At 38.7% G+C, this 22362-nt stretch overlaps 2 protein-coding genes across 4 annotated transcripts in view; both read right to left on the bottom strand.

Moving 5' to 3' along the window:
* Nucleotides 1-7695, bottom strand: part of uacab (uveal autoantigen with coiled-coil domains and ankyrin repeats b) — a 43647-nt gene extending 35952 nt beyond the window's left edge. For both annotated transcript variants that reach the window (XM_044135275.1, XM_044135292.1), the window contains exon 1: nucleotides 7472-7695. In XM_044135275.1, the coding sequence (XP_043991210.1) occupies nucleotides 7472-7519 (48 nt within the window). In that variant the 5' untranslated portion in view covers nucleotides 7520-7695. The remainder of the gene's footprint in view (nucleotides 1-7471) is intronic.
* A 3087-nt stretch (nucleotides 7696-10782) lies between these two features.
* Nucleotides 10783-19584, bottom strand: LOC122841707 (mortality factor 4-like protein 1). 2 transcript variants are annotated; one of them, XM_044135258.1, is made up of 12 exons: nucleotides 19368-19581; nucleotides 18916-18962; nucleotides 18717-18784; nucleotides 18516-18602; nucleotides 17856-17936; nucleotides 17260-17285; nucleotides 16793-16881; nucleotides 15162-15263; nucleotides 13696-13784; nucleotides 12978-13150; nucleotides 12087-12171; nucleotides 10783-11601 (listed from the first exon to the last, which is right to left on the bottom strand). In XM_044135258.1, the coding sequence occupies exons 1-12, from the start codon at nucleotides 19405-19407 to the stop codon at nucleotides 11517-11519; spliced, it is 972 nt and encodes a 323-aa protein (XP_043991193.1). In that variant the 5' UTR covers nucleotides 19408-19581; the 3' UTR covers nucleotides 10783-11516. The 2 variants fall into 2 exon arrangements, 1 of the variants encoding a protein (XP_043991193.1); XR_006372430.1 differs by having other exon boundaries at nucleotides 11569-11601; nucleotides 12944-13150; nucleotides 19368-19584.
* Between the last annotated feature and the right edge of the window lie 2778 nt (nucleotides 19585-22362).

Raw genomic sequence — 22362 nt, 5'->3', positions numbered from 1 at the left:
ATGTTTTCCTCTGAAGCCACCATCTATTCAGGGGAAAAGAAATGGTTTTCTGATAAACTGCAAGCTGTGGTTCAAAATGAAATCAGTTCTCATTCAGCACAAACTCGTTACGCAAAACGTTTGGTGGCATTCAGAAAGAATGTTTTCTTCTCCAAACCCTGCCCTCCTTAAACAAAATGAAAACAGCTTTAAAGCTGGAGTTGGAGCAGCTTCAGCTCTCAGACAACATATCCAGCAGGTCCTTTGTCCTAAACACTATGCCATCAACAATACAATCAGCCCAGCAACTTATTCTGTAAAGCCATGCTTCGGGGGGTGAAGGACAGTCTTACGTTTCACATCAATGAGGAAGAAGAGAGAAAGACAATGCACAAAGAACGAGCCAGGGAAAGAGAAACATTTCAGAAATACAATCTCTCAGGAACATTATATACCGAGTGTGAATTTTTATTTTTAATAATGTGGAGAGTCACAGGGTGAGACTTTCAGATTACAGGTCACAGAAGGATTTGGAATCCCTAAAAGGATTGTAATGACAGACTCCACTGCTAGTTCAATCGGAGGCAAGTTGCTTTATAAGTTGAAGAATACGCCTGGCTGTTCTGGTAGAACAGCACATACTGGATTGATTGCTTAATCCTTGATTTACTTCCTTCATTACACTGCGCTGATGCGTCTTTGCCTCAGGGAAGCTTCTCATTAGCTTAGCGTTTGAGCCATTTGAAGGCTGACGGGAGCTAAACAAAAACACCGTTTGTGATGACCAGAATAGTTACAGTGTAGATGGTCAGAGTAGATGACCGGTCAGCTGGATACAGTCTCAAAATATTTTTTTATAGCTATTGTTTCAGAACCTCTAAATTTTTTTCATTATATTATCCCTGAGCTATGGTAGATAAAAGTACTTTTTACGTCTTTTACAAATAAAAGGTGCAGTGTAAAATAGCATAAATGGAATTTTAGGTTAATGCAATAACCTTTTGCATCTTTTTCATAAAATACTGTTATTTTGTATCATTACCTCTACTTTGTGCCTGTGGTCTTTTAAATGTGTATCTTTCTGAGCAAGGGTAGCGCATCTTTCTGCAGCTCTTCTAAATAGGCAGCTGGATCTGAACTATACAGGTGAATCAGATGAGCATAGCAGAGTTTTAAGAGCAGAACTGAGCTTATCTAATTGTGATTTTACAGTTACCCTTGTGACAAAAATACTCCCTGTACATGCTGTACTCATCTGTGCATGTATGTTTCTGCTATGAAAGCACACAACCCAACCACATTCAGCTGCTTGATGTATTGTGTTTTAGCTCTGGACTCGTATCTGCTTCATCTTCCCCTGCAGACAGTTCTGTTTCCTTGGAGTTGGAATCAGCTGATTAGAGTGGCAGAATGAGAAACTCCACTGATGGCAAAATATAATACGAACCCATGTGGGTGCGTACAGCTGGGCGGTTTGCAACCCACTCCAAATATAACAGTGTTGGCACAAAATTTTCAGAGCAAACATGATGCGTTATACAGCTAAAGCCACTGGGAGACAGAGAGAGAACAATGTTAATTTAATACTTAATGCATATACATTGACAAGAGATGTCGATAAAGCATCATGAATCCAATTCTAAACCATACTCTTGGAAAACCACAGTTCTACCAGACCTAACTAAAGGTACGCTGCTCAAAAATAAGCTCTAAAGATGTTAAAACATCAACAAACCCATCTACATGTAGCAACACTTGTGAGAAAGTATGAGAATGACTGACATAAAAAAAATTTGATCATCATCTCCACCACCACACACTCAGACCAGTAGAGCTGAAATATGTCTTAGATTATTAACCCGAATGTCAGCAAGCCACACTGGGAGTGGTTTTTAAACATTTCTTTTCAGCCCACTCTCTTTCTATTTCTTATCTAGACACAATATGTCACAAGAACTGCTATTCTGCAACTTTATATCCCAATCACATTATTTCAGGCATCACTGAGTCCAACACATTCCCAAAACATAGTGTAATGCAGCCTCCTGCAGGGTTATTGTGGAGTGTGGGGTGATGTTCTGGTCATCTATTCTAGCAGAAGTAACACACTTTGGTGTTAACACATGATTTTCTGCATGTACCACAATATGTACAATGTACATACACAGGTTTCTGTTATTACATGGCTGCCAGGAGTAGCTAAGATCAACGCACGTCACTAAAACTGTGTGAAGGATTTTGCTCAGTTTTCCTCAGGTCTTGTAAAGCCATGTGTTGACATGATTAGAACCAGATCACCATCACAACCACTGGAATCTGGAGTCTACAAGTCTGCAAGATAAACTTTCAATGTTAAACTCCAACTGGAAGAATAAGGCAAAAGTCCTTGATGGCGATATCTGCAGCTGCAGAGCTTTGTTAAAAAAATATTACTCATCAATGCTTCAGACTGAGTTGGATTTATGAATTCCTGGAAGTGGATCCCATACCATGTGTACACTGTTGTGCCATATCAACAGTGTACACATTAATCCATACAGCAGCAGCACAAAATTAAAGAACAGTGGCAGCTGGAGATGGGATTGAGAATAACTGAACCACAGTGGCAGCAGGCAACTAGGCTTATCCACACATCATCAATATGTATCAGACATGGCCTAATACAACTTAAGGTGGTTCATAGGGCTTCATTTGTCAAACAGTAAACTTGCAAAGTGTTTTCCAGGATCAACTGAGACTTGTCCAAGATGTAAAAGTGAGAAAGGCATACTTGGACATATGTTTTGGGAAAGCCAAAAACTGCAGGCCTTTTGGAGAACTGTGTTCAAGACCCTGTCTGAGTCGTGGAGCATAGATTTTCCCCCAAACCCTCTCTTGGCAATATTTGGGGTTGTTCCTCAGATATGCAGTGTATCCACCTGGCAAGCTTCAGCTGTAGCCTTTTCCACATTGATTGCCTGTCAACTCATACTCCTACCATGGAAAAGAGACACTCCCTTCCCATAAACGACAGATTGAGGACTTGCTTTCAAATCTCAAAGTTGAACAACAGAGGCATCTTGTACATGGTTCTGCCAACACAGTTTACAAAGCGTGGCAATCATTCTTGTGCCATATTGAGAGACTCCCAGTCAATTCAGCATAAAGTCAACTAAGATTTTTTTTTTTTTTTTTTTGCTTTGTTTCTATATCTATATAATAGATATGTGGATTTGAATGTATTGGTTGGGGATTTATTTTGCTGAGAATCCAATAAAAATATTCAAATGAAAAGTTCTTGATAGTTACAGTGGGAGAAGAAATCAAAACAACACCAGCCACGCCTCAACCATTCACTGACATTTCATCAAAGCTGAACAACCGATGACTGACGAGCATATTATTTCCGTCACAAAGAAATTGAACAAACCGGTTTGCACAACGGAGACATTTAGGTTTCTCTGGCTCGACTGCACGTATAAAACAGAGGATTTCCTGAAGCGACAATGCAGACGTTGACTGAAACAACAAGCGGCATGCGAACTGGTGTAGACTTCTCTCAAAGCAAAACACCTCATTTAAACTCTGAATTTTCCCTCTCATGCATATGTCCACGTGAGCGGTCACAGTCTTCCTAGCTGCTTTCTGAAGAGAACTTAACAGAAAGCACTCATCCCTTAAAGACTAGTTAAGCTTAATTACACATTCCATATCATCTAGACTCATATTTACAGCAGAGCTGCACTTGTCATTGTAACGTCAACCTGGGGGAAATCACAATATTTTACAATATTCTCTATACTGTACATGTCATGTTGACATAAAGCTTTACCTCTAGCACGATATGGCAGTGAGGGAAGCTGAAATCAATGTAGGAAAAAATGCCTGGGTAGATATTAAATCAACCATTTGTCATTTTGGACAGTTCAAAAGCAGCCTCGTAAACTGAAATGATTGCTAAACAGACCTGGGCTGGCTTTTGAACTACACTGCTCTATCTGTGGAAATTCTTACTGCTTTTCTGGAAGGATACGATTTTGAGGAATGTCAGCTGCACCACTGCCAGAAATTCTATTGGACGCTACATACAAACATCCCAGTCTTTGCATCATCTCTGGATGCCTTTTAAATGTTGCTTTTATGCCGATAGGTTCTTTGAACAAATCAATTTTCATTTTGATTCCAATTGAACTGAGCCATGTGTTAAGTTGAAGAAAACTAAAATCTAAGAAAAATAAGACACTTTAAGATGTTCTGTTGCATTATCTGAATGTATTGAACACAGGTTTTTTTTTAGTAATTACATTCAATACTTATCTAAAAAAAACATGAACAAACTCAAAATATAAAAACAGCATTTGCAGTAATCTTCAACTCTTTCAAGGGAGAAATGTGTCTTTTTCAAAAAACAGCAGATCCAAATGACAATACACATGAGAGGCTTTCTAGAATAAAAGGCCTCATACACAAAAGGAAAAACAGAAACCTGAGTGAACAGAAACCAACAAGCTCTCATTCTATCAAATCCGCAGCCGGTATTAGAAGAATACCTTGGTATTTTGTATTCAGACTGCTAGATATTCAGCTTTGTTTTTTAGCTCCCCTAAAAGGGCGTATGAGGGCATAGCTGGCATTCCTTTGCTAAAATAGGGTCTTAGCAAAACTTTACTTGCACACGGTGATTCAAAAACAATAAAGAACACAATAAATCTAAAGTTAAATGAAGGATAGAGATGTGACTTGAAAGTATGGACAGGTACACGGGTAAATTAATCACCAAATACTTTAGGCTCAACTCAACACAAACTACAGTTGGTGAAGTTGAATGTTTTCACACAACACTTTGCAATTCCTCCAAGTTTCTTTTCCATTTGCTCAAACCACCCCCAGTCCAAAAATGCTGATGTTTTCATAACAATTTTCCCAGCAGGAATAGGTTATGTTCCTTACAATCACAATGGCCTAACTGTCATCCAACATATTTCCAATGAAACTTAATTTCTCCCAGCTTCAAGGTTGATTTATGGCTGTGATGCACAGGAATAACCAAGGCTTTCTGATAGAAATGGATCAAAAGTGATGAGTCACAATGCACCATCTGACAACTACGCCCTTTACAATTGGCAGCATATCAATTTTCAATAAGGTACAGCAGCACCTCTTTCTTCACATTAAAAAGTGCCTTCAGTTCTGTCCGTGCGCTTGAGGGGGGTTTTTTTGTTGTTGATTTTGTTTGGTATCTCGCCTTCACGGGGGAATAAAACGGCTGTTATGAAATCTCCACACAAACCTGAGCAAAATGTCACGTCTGTTTAAGCTACACAGCTTACCGTGAACTTTTTTTTTCTGGAGGTCCCAAGAAAATACTGCTGGGAAATAAGTTGGTTTTTTTTTTCCCCCCTCTTGATTTTTAAAATGGTACCCACTGCATTTCTCAGAGGTAGCGAGACGGCTATCATTGCAAGTAAAAAGAAATAAAAAAATATATTTTGAATGGCTGCTTTTCCCTTTTAAACAGAATGAGGCCTGACAGTTTGCCAAACAAAGATCTTATGGGCTCCATGTCTTTTTCATGGTAATCCTGGACAGAGGAAGCAGTGTGTAGTGCCAAAACACCCACTCCAAGCCGGACTCTGCAGAATTATAATGACTCTCTGTTAAGTAAAGTTTAGAAACCAAGCTAAACAATCAAGAATTAATTCAGTTTTTACGAATCGCAAGTAAACGATACATTCGGTAGCGCACCAATAGGTGAAAGAATTTTGTACAAGGACATATTTTAGACAGGCAAGAAGAATAACATTCCTGAAAGGACTTGCATGTATCCATGGTGCCTTGGAGCCCCAAGAGTCGTTTACTAGAAATGCTGAAATGTCTGGATTTTGTGGCACTCTTGAAACTCACTGGTGCAGAAACGCAGTTTTCAGTTCAGTGGAATTTGGAGTCAGTTGTGTGTGGGGGGTTTTTTGGCATATTGTTATTTTACCAACAGATGATATTTGCCCGTAAATACTTTTGAAATGCTGTTAAGAATTTGGCTTAATACTGCACATTTACTCTCTATTTGTAAATTATTTGCATTTATTGCAGATATTAAGCTGTTTTTTTCCTCCAGTTCATAGTAAAATACAGGTTTCTTCCTGATAAAAGAGAATTGTTGCTTTCCACTGTTGCCTTGTATTTGTTCAGAACGAGGAAGAGCATTTTTTTATATTATTATCTTGTGTGGAGGTGTTATGTTTTGCCCCACACTTTATGTTCCTGTCTATTTGGTGGTGTGAATACAGGGGATGGTCTGGGTAAGATTGTCACTACCGGGAAATAAAATCTGAAGTCTATAGATTTGATTAAATCCACTGGTTTCCTCTAACAGACATTACAAAACAACAAAAAAACACCAGAATATTATTTTGCTGTTCATTAAATATATCCAAAGTATGAAACTAAGCCAGTATTGGTCTATAAATCAAACAGTTGCCTACTTTAAGCTTGATTATAAATTACATAGGTAGACTATAGTTGGGGACATACTATGCTTGTCTTGCTAAATCTTGTATTTCCTTCATTTTCAGTTGGCTTGAAAACTACTAGTACTTTCAGAGAAACTGGAGCACCTTTTTTTCCATGTCATAGTCCTTCGTAAACATTCATCAGAATCAGGAAAACGGAGATAGAAGAAAAACGGAAATCAGTGTAGGCCAGGAAAACCCAGATCTTCACATATTTAACCCAAAGATGTCATTTGGACATGTTGTTGTATTGTTAGTGATTCAAATCTAAATTATATAACATATAACATACTAAACATATTAAACAGGGTCACTTCTTATAGTTGATGCCAAGTTAAATAAAAGGCAAAACGTCAAAAGAACCAAGAGATTTGTCCGAACTATTGGACCGTGTGAGTCAGGGGTGATTTTTCCTACAAAGTCAGTCCTCGAGGGCCGGCATCCTGCATGTTTTAGTTCTCTCCCTGGTGGCACCAACAACCTTTTCAGCATGTCAATGTTCTTCTGAGGCCTTCTAACGAGCCATCATTGGATCCAGGTGCGTTAAACCAGGGAGAGAACTAAAACATGCAGGAGGCCAGCGATAACAACAGGCGCATTGATTTGACCTGTAATAAACCTCGACTTTGTTTTAAAACTGCACTTTGTGATTAACAACAGCATGGTCCAGTGGTGAAGAAAGAGTCAACAGGTCAAAGGTACACTGACCCAAATCCGTGCAGGGTATTTCAAAATGTACCGTTCCACATCCGCATCTCGTGCGGAGCTGCAGGTGCTTAAAGAGTTTTCCCAAACAGACCACAACCACCGTGGGAACATGACCGCGGATAATGTGGTCGCTAGGACGGGGGAGGCCAGGGTTACAGATAATAACTCCTGGTGTAGAAACACGACGTCTGACAAGAGTAGCGTTGTTCAGCTCAAAACTAGCCTGAGTTCAGCAATAAAAAAAAACAAAAACAAAAAAAACAGGGATATTAGCAAAACCAAAGTATCCAACTTACTGTGATGGTAACTTCGTGTTTTTTCCGTCGATTTATGAAGCTCTTCATCTTGTAACGTGCTTGTCTGTGATATTAAAAGTATTCTCCACCGCTAAAGTTCATAAATATAACGCAAACTGACCTAAAAGTTTCGAACCAGTAAAGTTTCTTTTTTTATCTGTTCCCTCGTCTTCACAACCCGAGTTTCACCTGACGCTTTTAACTGTAAACGCTGGTTGCATTTCGCTTGACAACCTGCTCATCCAATCAAAACGGGAACGAGCACGGCAGTTGGCAGCTCATCCAATAGGAGCTCTCAGGAGGCGGGACTTCCCTGTGTTGTGCAGTTGGGAAACGTTGAAGACGTCCTGGGACAGAACAAGGAAAAGTGTAAACAGGTTTACCTAAAACAGAAACACCCTGAGTATTGTCATAGCCCGCACATAATAATACTAAAAAAAAAATAAAAATAAAAGTTCAAAGTGTTTTGTTTCTCCACCTATACAAAAGAACTTATTTGGGATTATATTAAACTAGGTGTCTGTTCTCAGGACTTCTATCCAAATAAAGCATATCCAATCATGTTTTATGATCACTTAAGCAAGAATCTGTCAACAGAGCTAAAACAGATAAAAATATTTGATTGAATCTTGACTTATCATTTGCTAATGAAATCTGACTTCTTAAGACCATGCAAATGAAATGTAACACATACATACAACTATTTTTCAATTCTTGTGGGGAAGAATGATTTTCACTAAATGTTTTACAGACCACGCATAATAGAACTTTTATAAAGTCCAAAGGTCTGATTTGTGAACCAGGCCATGTAATTCTGCTGCTTTTTAGACAATGACATACTTTTCCTAAACTTTCTTTAGCTTTTGATAACTGTGACTGTGTTAATGCAAATGGCAGAGTTTGACCAGATTGTTTATTCTTGTGTTGTTTTTTCTTTCTTCAAGTTTTGTCTTCTGCTTCAATTTATCATTTTTATTTGAACAACTGACTTAGATTTTTTTGTAATGCTTTGTAAGTTGTTTTATTTCTTCTTTTTGCAGTTACTCTGTGTTAAAACCCTTCAAAATCTCATGTTTTACTGTTTTGCAGCAGATGAAGAAGAAATGAAGACTATTTTTTTTTTTTAAACAAAATGATAAAACATCTTTCTGCATAATTTCAAAGGTGGGCAATTGTATTTTATACAGGATTCTTTCCAAACATTTTCACAGTAGTGTACAAGGGTATAAGGTAATTTTAAAATATTGATCAATATGTGTTTATATTTTATCAGTCTATTATCCCCAGGTAATAACACATACATTGCCCATTTTCATACTGTAGGACAGTGCAAGGGTCCATTACTGAACATAAAAACATCTAGAAGTGTTATTACAGGTCATCATTTATACCTTTAGATGCATTTTATTTAGCTTGAAGAGCAATTAGTCACCTTCACGATCAGGTACAACTTATAAAACTCTCATACTCTTGGAATAAGCAACACAGTAAATGTGAGGATAAAATTGTGCTAAAATACCCTTCACCGTAATTCTGATAGTTTTCAGTCTTTTTCAGATGCTAGCTGACCTTGATGATTGCACATCCCCGGGTAATAACACATACATTGCCCATTTTCATACTGTAGGACAGTGCAAGGGTCCAGAACCTGCACAAGGCATTAAAACATTGTCATTCCGATATATCAGTGTGGAGATTGTTGTCAATGCATCAAATTCTGCTTAGTCTTCCTCACTGCCTCCATTGAAAGTCGTGACACAATCTGTGCAGCAAAGGACATGCAGCGCTCTCTTCTCTATGTTCTGCCGTCCAGCTTCTGCAGGCAGAACGTTTATTTATCTCTTAGGTTCCACTGTCAGTGCTGCACAAACCTGCATAGACAAGTCAAACGCAAAAGGACACTCGTGCAGGCTTCCTCGCGGCCTCGTGCAGTTTGATAAGAGATTTGTCTGTGGTAGGGTTTTCCAAATCTCAAAGTGTCCTCAGGCTTTCCTGGAAAACAACTCCAAAAAGATGGACCGTCTTGTGGTTTGCTTTTATCTTCACCACTCTCACAAAACTTGGTCATAAGTTTAGAAATGGAACAAGGGCTGTCATGAAATAACACGGCCACTCTGCAGGAGAACACCAGCTTCAATAGTCTTCCTGTTACACTGGCCTCGCCTTGAAGGGACAACGTTGTGGCATGCTGATGCTTGAAGCACACACAAACTCATCAAAGTCGCGGGATCCGTGGAGACAACTGCTAAATCAGGAACCTATCTTACCTGTGATTGGCACAAGCCTCACAGTCCTTGAAGCTCTAAATGAGAAAGAGTAGCAGCAGGAGAATTTCAATGAGGGATTTTAGCACTTTTTGTATGTTGGGTGGTGAGAGGAGGTGGCACACCAGCAAACATTTTGCTGTGTCGCTCATTTCACAGATGCATCATGTTTACAAGTTATACCTTGTAGTAAAGGTGTCTGGTCAGGCTTTCCAGTAATAAAAATGCACCTCTAATGAATATAAAATGAGGGAAATGACTGACTTGGTGGTTCCAAACCTTTTTGTGTGTTTTTTTGTGTGTATGCATAGAGTTACAAAGCAACAATAAAAGGGCAAATATTTAGAGTGAAAAACAATTTCCACACAATTTTAGTGATTTGCAGCTCTAAAAATGTATGGCAAGTTGCTGCCATTTGCTTTTAAAACACATCCCTCCAGTTTTCCTTCTTTTTAGCAACAACTACACACATTCTTTTGTGCCTTGTTTGCTTTGCCTAAACTCTGGGAACATATTATTACTTTATCAATTATATGCAAACAGAAATCTCCAAAGTAGTGGGTTAAAACCAAAAACGATTTTTAAGGGATTCAGATAAAACTAGAGAGAAATGCTGCCCCCTTGTGTTGTGTTACATAAAGCGCTATAAGGGAAACATTTTTTTTACCCAAATGGATCAACCTTTAACTCTTTCAAGACAAAATCCACTCCATCTATCCAATTTAAAATCAACATCATGTGTTTAACTTTATTTTTTAATATCCTGGACACTTTTTAACTGGTAAATCATTGTGCTTTCATTAATCAAATGAATCTGGGGTTCATCTGGTTGCTTATTGTAAGTCTTCTGACTCCAGCTGTGCTGGGTTGTAACAAGAACCAGACTGCTGTTGAATATTGTAATTATGATTTAATAATTCATCCATCGGTACTTATTTAGATTTATCATAGGGTATTTAGAGAATAAATGTATCGAGTGACAGTGTTAAACATGGGTAAATTGAGCAGGTTTTATGATTGCAACATAAATAAAAAGGCATGAAAAGGTGACATTTACACACTGTGAATTTAATTAGCGTTTTTAAATAAACTCACATTTGCATCAGAAAAAAAAACACTTTTCAGCATATTGTTGATTCAGATGAATATAAAATCTAATTTTTACAAAACAAATCTTGGAGGATGGATATACACTAAAGCAGAGAGGAGTTTCTGTTGTTTTCAGAAGATGACTTTTAACTTATTGCATCTTTAAAGAACAATAACAACATCAAATCATTTAAAGACGTAACCTTTGCAGACACAGTAAAACAATTTGGAAATGTTTAAACAACTTTTTCTTTTCTTTTCTTTTTTCATTTTTACAAATTGATGTAAATGCACAACATACAAATATTTTTATTGTTTGGCTGCTGACCTTGTAGTTCAGCATCGATTCACAGCTCACGTGGCCAAAGAAGCATAAATAATGATAAGCATGCAATAGTAACAGGCACCTCTGCTGAAAAAAAGCACAAAAATAGGATAAAGTTGGCTGTTGAAATGACTGTGAAACAGTTTATTTTGTCTCTTTTTAAACAAAGTGACATCAAAAGTAGGTTATATTTTCTTCCCCTACAAACTGTCACGAGCGCCTAAGATCTTGTTAGACAAAACATGTCAGCCGGAGTGAAAAAGTTAATCCGAATCTTCAATCCACACTGAGCTAACGGTTATTTTTACTTGTGGCCTGACAGGGTGGTGATGTGTCTCGCTCTGAGCGCTGCGCTGCTGAGAGCTCCTCACACAGCTTTCCGGTGGTACTCAGGGGGGGCGACCTCGTAGTCGCTGGCGCTGAAGAGGCTGGCCGAGTTCTTCACCAGGTACCTGGAGAAACAGTGATCACAACAGTGGAGCAGGGTGAAATCTGCTGCGGGAGACAGCTTGTAGAAAGGCACTGGCTCACGAACATCCACGAAATCCACATGAAGCAAAACGTCATTTTTAAACTGCGTTTGTGTTCTTGTGTTGGACATGTTGACGTTTTTATCCAGAACTCATGCAAGTTACTGAATTAAACCAAAACAAATAATCTGCAATGAACAATCTACATGTTCTGTCTTAAATCTCAACGCAGCAGCTCAATGTGCAGTAAGTTGCAGCTACTGTCAAAGCCATGCTGATATAAAAAAAAAAAAAAAAAACGCAAAACAAAAGAGTTGCTTCCTGAGCAGAAAAATCGATTTCATAGCCTTCGTTTCAAAGCATTTCCGCCAAGCTCGGCTGCACTAATATGAAAGTGGAAGGAAGAAACTAGACATCTGAAAATGAGACAAACATGACATGGAGTCTCTCGTGCAGGCAGAGCTTACTTGAGGAAATCTTGGAGGTAATTGAGCAGCAGGGCCAGGCTCTTCTCGTCCAGTAGAGTGTATGCCAACATGGCTCCGATACGAACTGATGATGAATAAGAGGAGGAGCAGAAAATCTGTTTTTAATTTATGCTTTTAATTCTTGCTATAAACAATATTAAGAACTAAAGCTGGTTAACGCTACCACGCCACATGTGTGAAATCAGGAACAAGAACAGATCTAAAAAATAAAAAATAAACCCAAATAAATCATTCCTAAGGTCTGATGTAGCCTAGTCTATTTGCTTATCCACTTATAAAATCTAAATTACTGTCATGGTTATTATATTGGTTAAATGTGGAACATAGCAGGAAATATTTGGAAACAAGTGCATAAATAATTTCCTCGTTGGAGGTAATGAATCAATATTTCTGCCTAATTTACAAAAGTAAATTGCTTCAGCAAATGATGATAATTATTTTTAAAATCAGAAAGCGTTTCCCATCAAAGCCAGTGAACACAACCAACTCATCCAGAAAAGCTTATTGGTCTGAAACAACCTGACCATAAAAGGAAACCAATCAGATGTTTCAAATCTTACATGTGGGTTCAGGTATTCATAAAAGTTCAACAGTATTTACACGACATGGCTGTTTTATTATGCAACATTACAGGGCTGCAAGATGACTCTTTCTACGAGTTTTGATTTATAGTGATGATTTTGGTTTATCTCTCATTAAGCTTGTGCAAAGACAAACAGGCTACTACTAGAAAGGCAGTTCAGCTTCTAACAAAGAAATTAAAGTTGTCAGGTGATCTAAAATCAAGCATTAGCGCGCCTCTCTCAGTGAAATGTTCACCCTGTGATGATATTAACCGTGTTCACTTCGGTGCTTCTCGTTCGGACGCACCAAACAGACGCAGCAGGTGTGGAGCTCCGTACACCTGAGACATCGGCACGTCCGGGCGCTCAGACAGGATGTCGGCGTACTGCGGCCTCTCGAACTTGTAAAGCAGCTGAGTGCCCAGCATGACGTTGAAGTACTCCCGGATCCCGGCAACCACCTCGCTCACGGCGTACTCCCTGCAGAAAAAGAAGAGGGAAATCCGTAGCGTCAAACGGCACCTCCAAAGCGTCCAGTCAAAGTCCGGGGATGAAGTGCAGCCTTCAAGAGAATAAGTCATGGCTTTTGAGCTCAAACCTCCTCCACATGTTTAGCATTAACCCATCTTAATGCACGTAAAGAAAGCAGGAGAAAGACTAGAAGACGTGAAAAAAAATAAAATAAAATACACCAATGCCTGTAGACAAGCTAAAGAGAAGAAAATATTTCTGTCATGGCATTTCAAATTCAATTCGCGTGAAGTGCAATTATAGTTGAGGCAACTGAACACGATGAGCACAAGCAAGCCTCCTCCTGGCGTAAAGTGCAACAAAGAGCAATAAAACTGCTCGTAAAGTGGGTTCGGAGGAGCAAAGTAAGGACGCTAATGTGGAAAACACATTATGTGGCAGCCGGTGTAATGAGGTGGACACGTGAAGCAAGGCTGACAGGATGTTGATGTCTATTGTCTTTTGACAGTCAGAAAACATCAGGTGGGCGGCGGGAGGGAAGGGGAGCGTCTTACTTGTTGTCGGAGTTTCCTTTTGATTTCTTGTAGTTTGCATAGTCCTCCAAGATCACCTCCACGCTCTTCTTAGCAGGCAAATGAAATAACTGGAAGGAAGAAAACAATAAATGCTTTCTGTTCAACACTGAAGGTGTTCACGGTTCATTTTGGTGCGTAATTATAACATTTTCTGAGAATCTCACTCGTTCACGTTGGACCTTAATTGCTTTGGTTTTCCATTTTCTTTAGAACTTAGGACACAAAATCTCCTTGTTGTTAAGGAGAAAGAAGAATAAGGAAAGAAGAAGAAAAAGAGGGCATGGATAAAAAGAGAGTGGCAGCCGACTTAACGAGTCAGACAGACGAATTAGCATATCTCCTTTGCTGTTTTTTTTCCCCCTCTCAAAACACTGATTTATGTCGAAAAATTGTTCCAAGCTTTTAGTTTGATGACTCAGCCTTGCAAACCAAAGACATGCTGCTGTATTGTATTCAGTGTGACAAGACCTTCTCCTTCCAGACTCTTTTTTTTCTTTTTTTTTTTTTCCCCCACCGCATGGTCACGAACCTTAACATTTAAAAGCCAATCGAATCCGGGATGGAGCTCTTAGGTTGTGCCGAAGCTTTCTGAAAACTGCACAGTCTGACCTCCAGCTGAACCCGGTGGAACCCTGGGGAGATTGGAAACCGTTTCTAATGATTTCCGCTTGAATGTACTCTCAGAGCAGATCGACGGAGCCCAAACGGGTTGGGATGTAACCCTTCCTGGTCTGATGAGCAGCATTCTCCAAGACCGTCCAAGTTTTCTCTCTTGACTATATGCTTAAGCAAACCAACATACAGACAAAAAATGCTGCTTTATAGAGATGTTTACACTTGGGTGCAATTTGAGCTCTTAATTTTTATTAAATCATGGAAGTCAGGTTTGGTTTTTCATGCTTTAAACTGCTTCTGCTTGGTCAAAAAGGAAAGGAAAAAAACAAGAGAGATTGTTCGATGACGTGTTGTTTATTTTAGGTTGAGAAAAGCAACTTTTTTCAGACCTGATGAGAGCTGGTGAGGTATTTTTTGACACCCAACACCATCCATCATTAAGGAAGCATGACTCTGGTACTTTTCACATTGAAGCCAGATTGTTGCTTCGTATCGTCATAACATCGTTTGTGAGTCGACTGGTGGGATGAGCTTAGAGCCCTGTGGACTTTCTGCAATCAAATGCAGCATTGGAAACGGCAGAGTTGTGCAGGTCTCAGCTATAATCCAACTGTCTGCTTCATTTGATAAAGGTTGGTAAACATGTCATTTAATTTCTCTCAGGAAGATTATAGCAGCAAGACAGCACACCCATTACTGTTGTTATTTTTTGTGCAGCTCTGATATTTTTCTCATTGTGAAGCCAGGTCATTCCTGAGCTGAAGTGTAAGACAGGAAGCTTGTTACAGGGTGTTTTGCAGGTGTGTGTGTGTGTTTGTTTTTCTTCACACCTGTTTCTGTCGTGTGATGAGGTCCCAGTCGTCCACCAGCCAAGGTTTCAGCTCCTCGGGAATCTTCACCTTCACCTCCACACGGTTCGCAAACATTTCCTCCTGGGTAAACACACGCCTCTTCTAATTTATTACTGTTGCAACACATTTAAAAGTTTAAACTAAATTTAAGCTAAAAACAGCAAGAGGCAGAGGTGATTCTTCCTTTTCACCAACTGTTCTTCCAGGAAGGATGACGTGATTTCTTATGAGCAAAAAAACAAAAAAAAAAACAAATAACAAAACAAAACAAAACATATTCCACCTGACCTGAGTCAAATACTGGCATCCAACTGCAAATGGCAACAAAATGCCACACAATTCAACCCATTGATTGCTGCAATTAGCATCAGTTACACAAAGGACAATTTCACAAACAGTTCAGCGTTTTCTGTTTGCAGAGAGTAGGACATGGAAATGAATTACATTAAAGAAAAGGAAAAAAAGTCAACAGAACTGTTAAAATAGGATGTTTCCCAATTTTTCTCACATCTCATAAAAGGTCAGATTATACATGGTTGACGGGGTCTTTAGTCACATCACCAAGACAAGATGAGGTGAAACAAACACCTTTAAGAGAAATCACCTATTTTTCTTTCTAACTCGTCCATAAAACTGGGTAGAGAAAAAAACCCACACCAACAAAATAACTTATTACTTTGCATCCTTCTTTACTTTACAAAAGCCACAATTAAATTGCAAGGGCTGGGTAAGAAAAGCCTAAAATTGTTCCTTGAAATTAAATTCGTGAAAGCATTTTTTTTGACTAACTGATCGATAGCTCTGCCACTGTACTCTGGAGAAGTCAGCGGGTTTTCACCGGGCCGAGATGGAAAGACATCAGCAATAATTGTGGGAGCGTTAACCTGATGGTGAAGTCTACCTAAAAAAAAAACAAAACAAAACTCACAGAAGAATAAAGCTCTCATACCAACTTTAAAGCATGGTGTTGGGAGGGTGATGCTTTGGGTTTAAGTTTGATATGATACTGATATGAACTTGTGGGTCAATATGGATATCTGGTATTAATATTGCTATTATGGCCACTGATATTTTATTTAAGTAGTATTTTTTTACTAATACTATATATCTCTCCTCACTCGTTTCTCTGCTTTAATTTAAAATCCCACAATAACCCTACTGCGTGAGGTTATCGCTCAACAAGTGAAGCTCAACTAAAAAGACGTAACGCAATAAAACAACGACCTCAAACATTGCTGAAAAGCTACAATAGAAATTTTGCAAAAAAATTTTTTTTTTTCTTTAAAATACTAAAGATGCTAAAATGGCTCCAACAAAAACTCAGCTGGGTGAAATGCTTTGACGCTACATCATCAACGTCTAAAGAGGCACACGGAGTTAAAAACGATAGTAGGTTCTGCTGAATTATTACTGCAAATATGCGATTCAACAGATGGTTGTCACTGTGGTTTAGAAAAAATAAATGTGCTTGCTTTTTGCCATTGATTACAAAGAACCGGACGAAAAATGCTAAAACAAATGTCGACTGACAAAATGACGCTACTGTGTGATAATCACAGTAAAAAGACGTAAACCCAAGACGATTCCCCAGTAGGTGAGGATATACGTACACACTCGACAGTTGGGTCGACCCGCGCTCGTTTCTTCCGTGGTGCCTGGGGTGTTTCGCCACTGCTGGTGCCTTCGCCCGATCCGGGGACTGGACAACACAAGAAGCGTGTTTAAACGTAGGTACAATCACTATTAAATCACTTTTGATCGTAAAACACAGCTTCTCAAATTTACAGCATCTCATTTAGCTATTTACTATATTAATTATCTGTCGCTTGCACACATTTACTGTTATTTTCACGTATTTACAGTGTCTGCAGAAACACAAACTTCCGGAGGAATAAACCATGACAATGTTTCCTTTTGCTTAAATTAAAAATGTAAAAAAGGTTTTGGTAAGTTTTACCTAAAACCATCTTAGTGGCCACTTTATATTTACACTTTTGCCAAAAACATCCATGTATTACAACAGACTACCAAACTCAGTTAAAATCTAATCACAAATATGTCAAAATATTTTACTCACTTTTCTGTTTTGCCTTTTTAATTTTCCTAAAATGGAGGAAACATAAATATGAACAACAATCAGCGTGACAAACAAACATATCTTTTAGGATTCAACATTACATAGATGTTTATTATCTCATTTAGAGTTGAAACTTTTAAAAATTTGTCATTTTTGAACAATTTAGCTTTTGATAGGTCTGATATCAACCGCAACAAACGACAGGAGAAAAAGCTGCTTTCCTCTGCAGGTTTAGGCCCAATCTACATTTTTTTTAAAGTTTCCTCTTCTTTCAAGTGACTGTTGAGTTTTCTGTACAAACCGCTAACTAATCAGAGTCAGTAAAATGAAAGATACAATTTTAATAAACAGTCCAAATTAAATTATGCAATGCACAAGACTGTATAGAATGTGCAGTACATTGAAATACTATGACGATGATATTACTCTGACAGGAGGAAGAGGATGCGCATGTACATGCATGAACAGTAAAATAGTACTTTGATAGTACATATACTTAGGATTTTCATATCTAGGATGACGGCAATTGTCCTCAAACATACGTACAGGAAAGCATGAAACAAAAAATCAAAGCAAGCTTAAGTAAATAAACTTACAGATCGACATTTTTTTGCTGCACAGCAGCAATCTTTTTGCTTGGTGCTAAACCCCTCATCTTTCCCTCAACATAATGATCCCTGAAAAAGAAGGAAGACAGAAGTAGTTATCAGGAATGTGCCGCACTGCAGGCATGTATAAATATATGCAGCATCACGGTCATTACGAGTTTCCCAGCAGGATAATATTCCACAACATACAGTACAGTACAGTCGAACAAACAGGAAAACTGTTGACAGAGCTCAAACTAAACTTAAAACGCAATTGCTATTTCAGCTCCTGAGCATTAATCCAATAGAAAACCTGTGGGAGTGAGTTGAAGAGAGTTCATAAACAAGGACTCAGGATTTTGAGTGACTGTGCAAAAATGAAAGGTCAAATATTCCCCTCTCTCACTTTCTCTGTTTGCTGTAACCTTGTGAAATGTTCCAGGGGAAGACTAATGGCCGCCGTAGAGGTAAAAGGCACTCGTACAAAGTCAGCAGTGTACCAGCAGTTGTGGATGTGCTGTATAACACTGTTGAAAACTGCTGAAGCAATCAAATCAAGAAATTACCTTCATAAAAATAAAAAATATAAAGAGAGAGAGAGAGAGACACACAGAGAGAGAGAGACGTCTGGTAAAACCCACATTTCTGTGTAAGAAAGCATCAACTCACTGATTGGCCTTTTGAAGCTCTCTTTGTTTTGCAAGGTTGCTGTCCACATATTTGAGAACTCTGCTTTCAGGAACCCATTCATCCCAGCTGCAGAAAATATACATAAAAAATATGAGATATGAAACACAACCGCTCTCTGACAGACAAAATAACTCAAACAGCAGCACTTGTTAGAAGAACAAATAACACCAGGCTGCTCACTTTTTGTTCCAGCCGCTGTAGTGAATGAAGTATTTTATCTGCTTGTCCTTTACGCTGATTTTGACACACTGGAAAGCAAGAAATACAAACACAATCCCGTTAAACTGATGCCAGATATTTGCTTTTATTTTATTTTTTTATTTTTTTTTACATGAAGGAAACAGATAATAACATCCAAAACCCCTTCAGGGACACAAACCTTCGCCTCATAGAGCAGTGGCCCATGAAAGCACAGGACTCTTTCACCTGGAAAGGAGAGAAAATCATCACACACACACTCACAAATAAACAAACATATGTGCTTAAAAACGGCATTTTTTGTATTTAAAGTATTCTGCTACGCAGCGGTTTCGTGCCAGCTGATTGATGCATCCACTGTGCGACCATTTATAGATACACCCCACCCCTCTCGCTTCCTCGGGGAATTTACGTTTAAAACGCCTCCATTTTTAAACGATTCACAACAACAAAAATTCATCCTTAGGACGATTTTAATCGGATTATTTCAACTAATAGCTGTAACGAAGCCTTCCTGTCCATTACTGGGGAGCTGCTCCAGCAGAATAAAAAACAACAATAACAAACCCGCCCCCTTCCTCATCCAGACACTCACAGCCACCATCCCTGTCATCCCCCCCTTCACACACCAACCTTCTTGAAATTTCGGCTTAGGGTCCTGTTTTGGCGCCATTCACAGACTCAGCTGGTCGGGTCTCTGAGTGATCAAACTCGAGCATTGCCAGAGCCCATTTCCTCCAGATGCACTCCCCTCCGACATCGAGGAAGAAGCCAGAGATCAGCTTTACTGCTGCGGGTCACCTGACCACGGTGGAGCCGTCGAAGCCGTGGTGCGTTCAGGTGCTACGCCTAAAACTCCGACAAATAAAAGACTGTCATAAGATTTGTTTCAAGGACGAACGCGTGAGATGCTACATCGCTGATGGAGCGGATTCAGTTCAGCACAGCTTGGCATTTTTATCCCGTGCTTGAAAAGTCAATAACGACAATGTCTGGGCCGACGGAGGTCAAATGTGGAGCTAAACTGGAGCCATAAAGCTTGTTCATTAATAATAAGAGAACACTGTCAAACATGGAATCACTAGGTTAAGTGTAACTTGTATGAAAAGGGCAGAAAGAAATAACAAAGTGAATGTTAGAAAGTACTGGAAATCATGCATAACTGGAGAGAGATGGAAAAGTGGACAGTATTTGCTCCAGGAGCCAAAAGCAGCATGAGCATAAAGTTCAGGATATCATGCCACTGTAACTACAAGCTTTTTAAATTTTTAACAAAAGTGCAAAGTCCATGGGAGAGGAGCTTGTGATAAAAAATCTGCCTGTAAACTTGAAGTCTAAGAGTAGAGTGTTAAGTTTTGGGAGCAAACTGTTCTAGGCTATATAGTGGAGCTCAGTTATTGAGGACTTAATATGAGGAGGGCAATTTGAAATTTTATGTTATCATAAAAAAAAAAATCCGTATCATAATAAAATAACCACTCAGTTAATTTCACCAGAAGTCTTGACACAGCATTTTTTGTTAAGCTGCAGGCCTTTTATTGGATTTTTGTAGGTCTCCTGTAAATAAAGAATCACAATAATTCAGCCTTATAACACATTCATACAATATTTGTTACTTAAACATGGACAGACAGATTTTAAGTGTGTGTGGAGTTGCTATAGTAGGCAGTGACATAAAATATTTTCATATGTAAAATGATTTAATCGTTTGCTTTTTTACCTGAAATGACTTGGTAACTATGGTTTAAAAAAAAAAAAAAAAAAAGACAAATCCTGAAAAACTAAATGCTTCAAAGCACAATTGAGAGATGTGACCCTAAGAGTCCTCGACAAACAGCATTAGCAGCATAATGACCTCATAAATCACAAAAAGGTCCCAAAGACCCTACGCTTAATCCTTTTCCTTCTATGGTGTTCCAGTGGTTGCATCTAAGTTTGACCAAAACAAATTGTGCATTCTTTTTTTTTTTTTTTTAGAGCAATGACTGTCTCAAGAGAGAAAACCTGGCCTGGAAATCAAGTGGCGCATTTGAAAGCAAGGGAACGGACTCGACCATTTGCGGTTCCGGCGCCCTAAAAAAAGACGACCTCGACGTTGATTTATTACATCACAGCTTCTCAGCTTTTTCTGGTTACATAAATTTCTCACGAACCCACAGCAAACGAAGCTGTCACATTATCATGCGAGACGAATCGCAGTTCACATCTGTGTTATCTCCTCCAAATAGCTGTGGCAGACCTCCAAATGGATCAAGTGGTCATTCATGTGTTTGTTGCCAGCTGTCGCAGAAATACTGACAATCTGCCTCAAACTAGCATTTGAGAATCCATGGCCTACATAAGAAATACTCAAATTAAGGCATGTGTTCAGATGAAAGCGAAATCTGCCAGAAGATATAGGTTTTTATTTATTTATTTTTTAAATGAAGAGATGGACAAAAAAATAAAAAGGCAGCTGCAGAGGCTTCTAAAATCCCCTGAGGACTGGATGCATAGCTTGAAATAAATTATCCTTTCAAAACCAGTAAACATCTTTTCAGCTCCTCAAATGGTGTTTACCCCGGGATGGAGAAGTGGAGTACGCACAGAGAGGGTTCTCTTCATGCAATTCCTCTGGGGGGATTATTGATGAGGTCCTTCATGAGAAAAAAAAACAGAGGATGAATATCTGTCGCATAAAGTCACGGGAGCTAAAAAGCATCTTTGGTTTCTGGGGAGGCGAATGTGCACACAAAATTTACTTCAATTAGGTATTTGTGGGCAATGTCTGTGAAAAAGCTCCAACTTTGTGTTTGTAACTTTATCATAAATCCTGCCTCAGTCATTATTTCTTATTTTCAAAAAATTAAAAACGTATCACAAGAGATTTTAGCATTTTATAAGGGATTATCTACGGAAGAAATCTACAAAAAGTGGAGCAAAGATTCGTAAACTTCACCAAATCCTGTAAAATGTTGTAGAAAAGTAATTTGTAAAACCATCCATCCATCCATCCATTTTCTCTACACCCTTCTTCCCTAATGGGGTCTGGAGGGTTGCTGGTGCCTATCTCCAGCAGTGTACCGGGCGAGAGGCGGGGTTCACCCTGGACAGGTCGCCAGTCTGTCACAGCATTTGTAAAACCAATAAAAAAAATTTATTTACTCTGCAAATGGAATAAATTAGTTCTTGTTGATCATTGAGGTCTGGCACAATAACATGCACATTTCAAGTAACCTACAGCTTTTGGGAATGTAATAAAGCGCAGAAAACCTGGAACAGATAGTATAGAAATCAACAACCTTTGGCAAAGAAGCCTATGAATTCCAGAAACGTAACACTACCTGTCCTGGGAATACAATCCCAAAATTTCTATAAATGTGATTCATAAATTACAAGAACATGAAGTATGTAATACCCAAGACAGTAGCCTCTAAGATCCAGTTAGGCAATCTCTGAATTTCCATAAAGCAATCTTTCTCATCTTCTTAAATAGTGACCAGTAATATTAAGGAACATGTGAATACTGAGAATGCAATCAATAGATTCTGGGAAAGTAGTTAAACACAAATGAGAAAGTAATTTACATGTTTCAGGAAAGAAATTTGCTTGTTAATCTTTAATTACGTTCAAATATACTTTTCCTGTG

Source organism: Gambusia affinis, linkage group LG02, assembly GCF_019740435.1.
Source record: "Gambusia affinis linkage group LG02, SWU_Gaff_1.0, whole genome shotgun sequence".
Classification (NCBI taxonomy): domain Eukaryota; kingdom Metazoa; phylum Chordata; class Actinopteri; order Cyprinodontiformes; family Poeciliidae; genus Gambusia; species Gambusia affinis.
The sequence above is the reverse complement of the archived record's forward strand: the minus strand, read 5'-3'. Positions and strand labels throughout refer to the sequence as shown.

Bases quoted from the DNA above. Each gene is read 5' to 3' on its own strand.
- LOC122841707 (XM_044135258.1), bottom strand. From the start codon at position 19,407: ATGGCGCCAAAACAGGACCCTAAGCCGAAATTTCAAGAAG. The intron at 17,286-17,855 runs GTAAGTTTATTT...CCTCCATTTTAG, and splicing joins CAGCAAAAAAATGTCGATCT to GAAAATTAAAAAGGCAAAAC. The intron at 16,882-17,259 runs GTGAGTAAAATA...TGTGTTGTCCAG, and splicing joins TAAAAAGGCAAAACAGAAAA to TCCCCGGATCGGGCGAAGGC.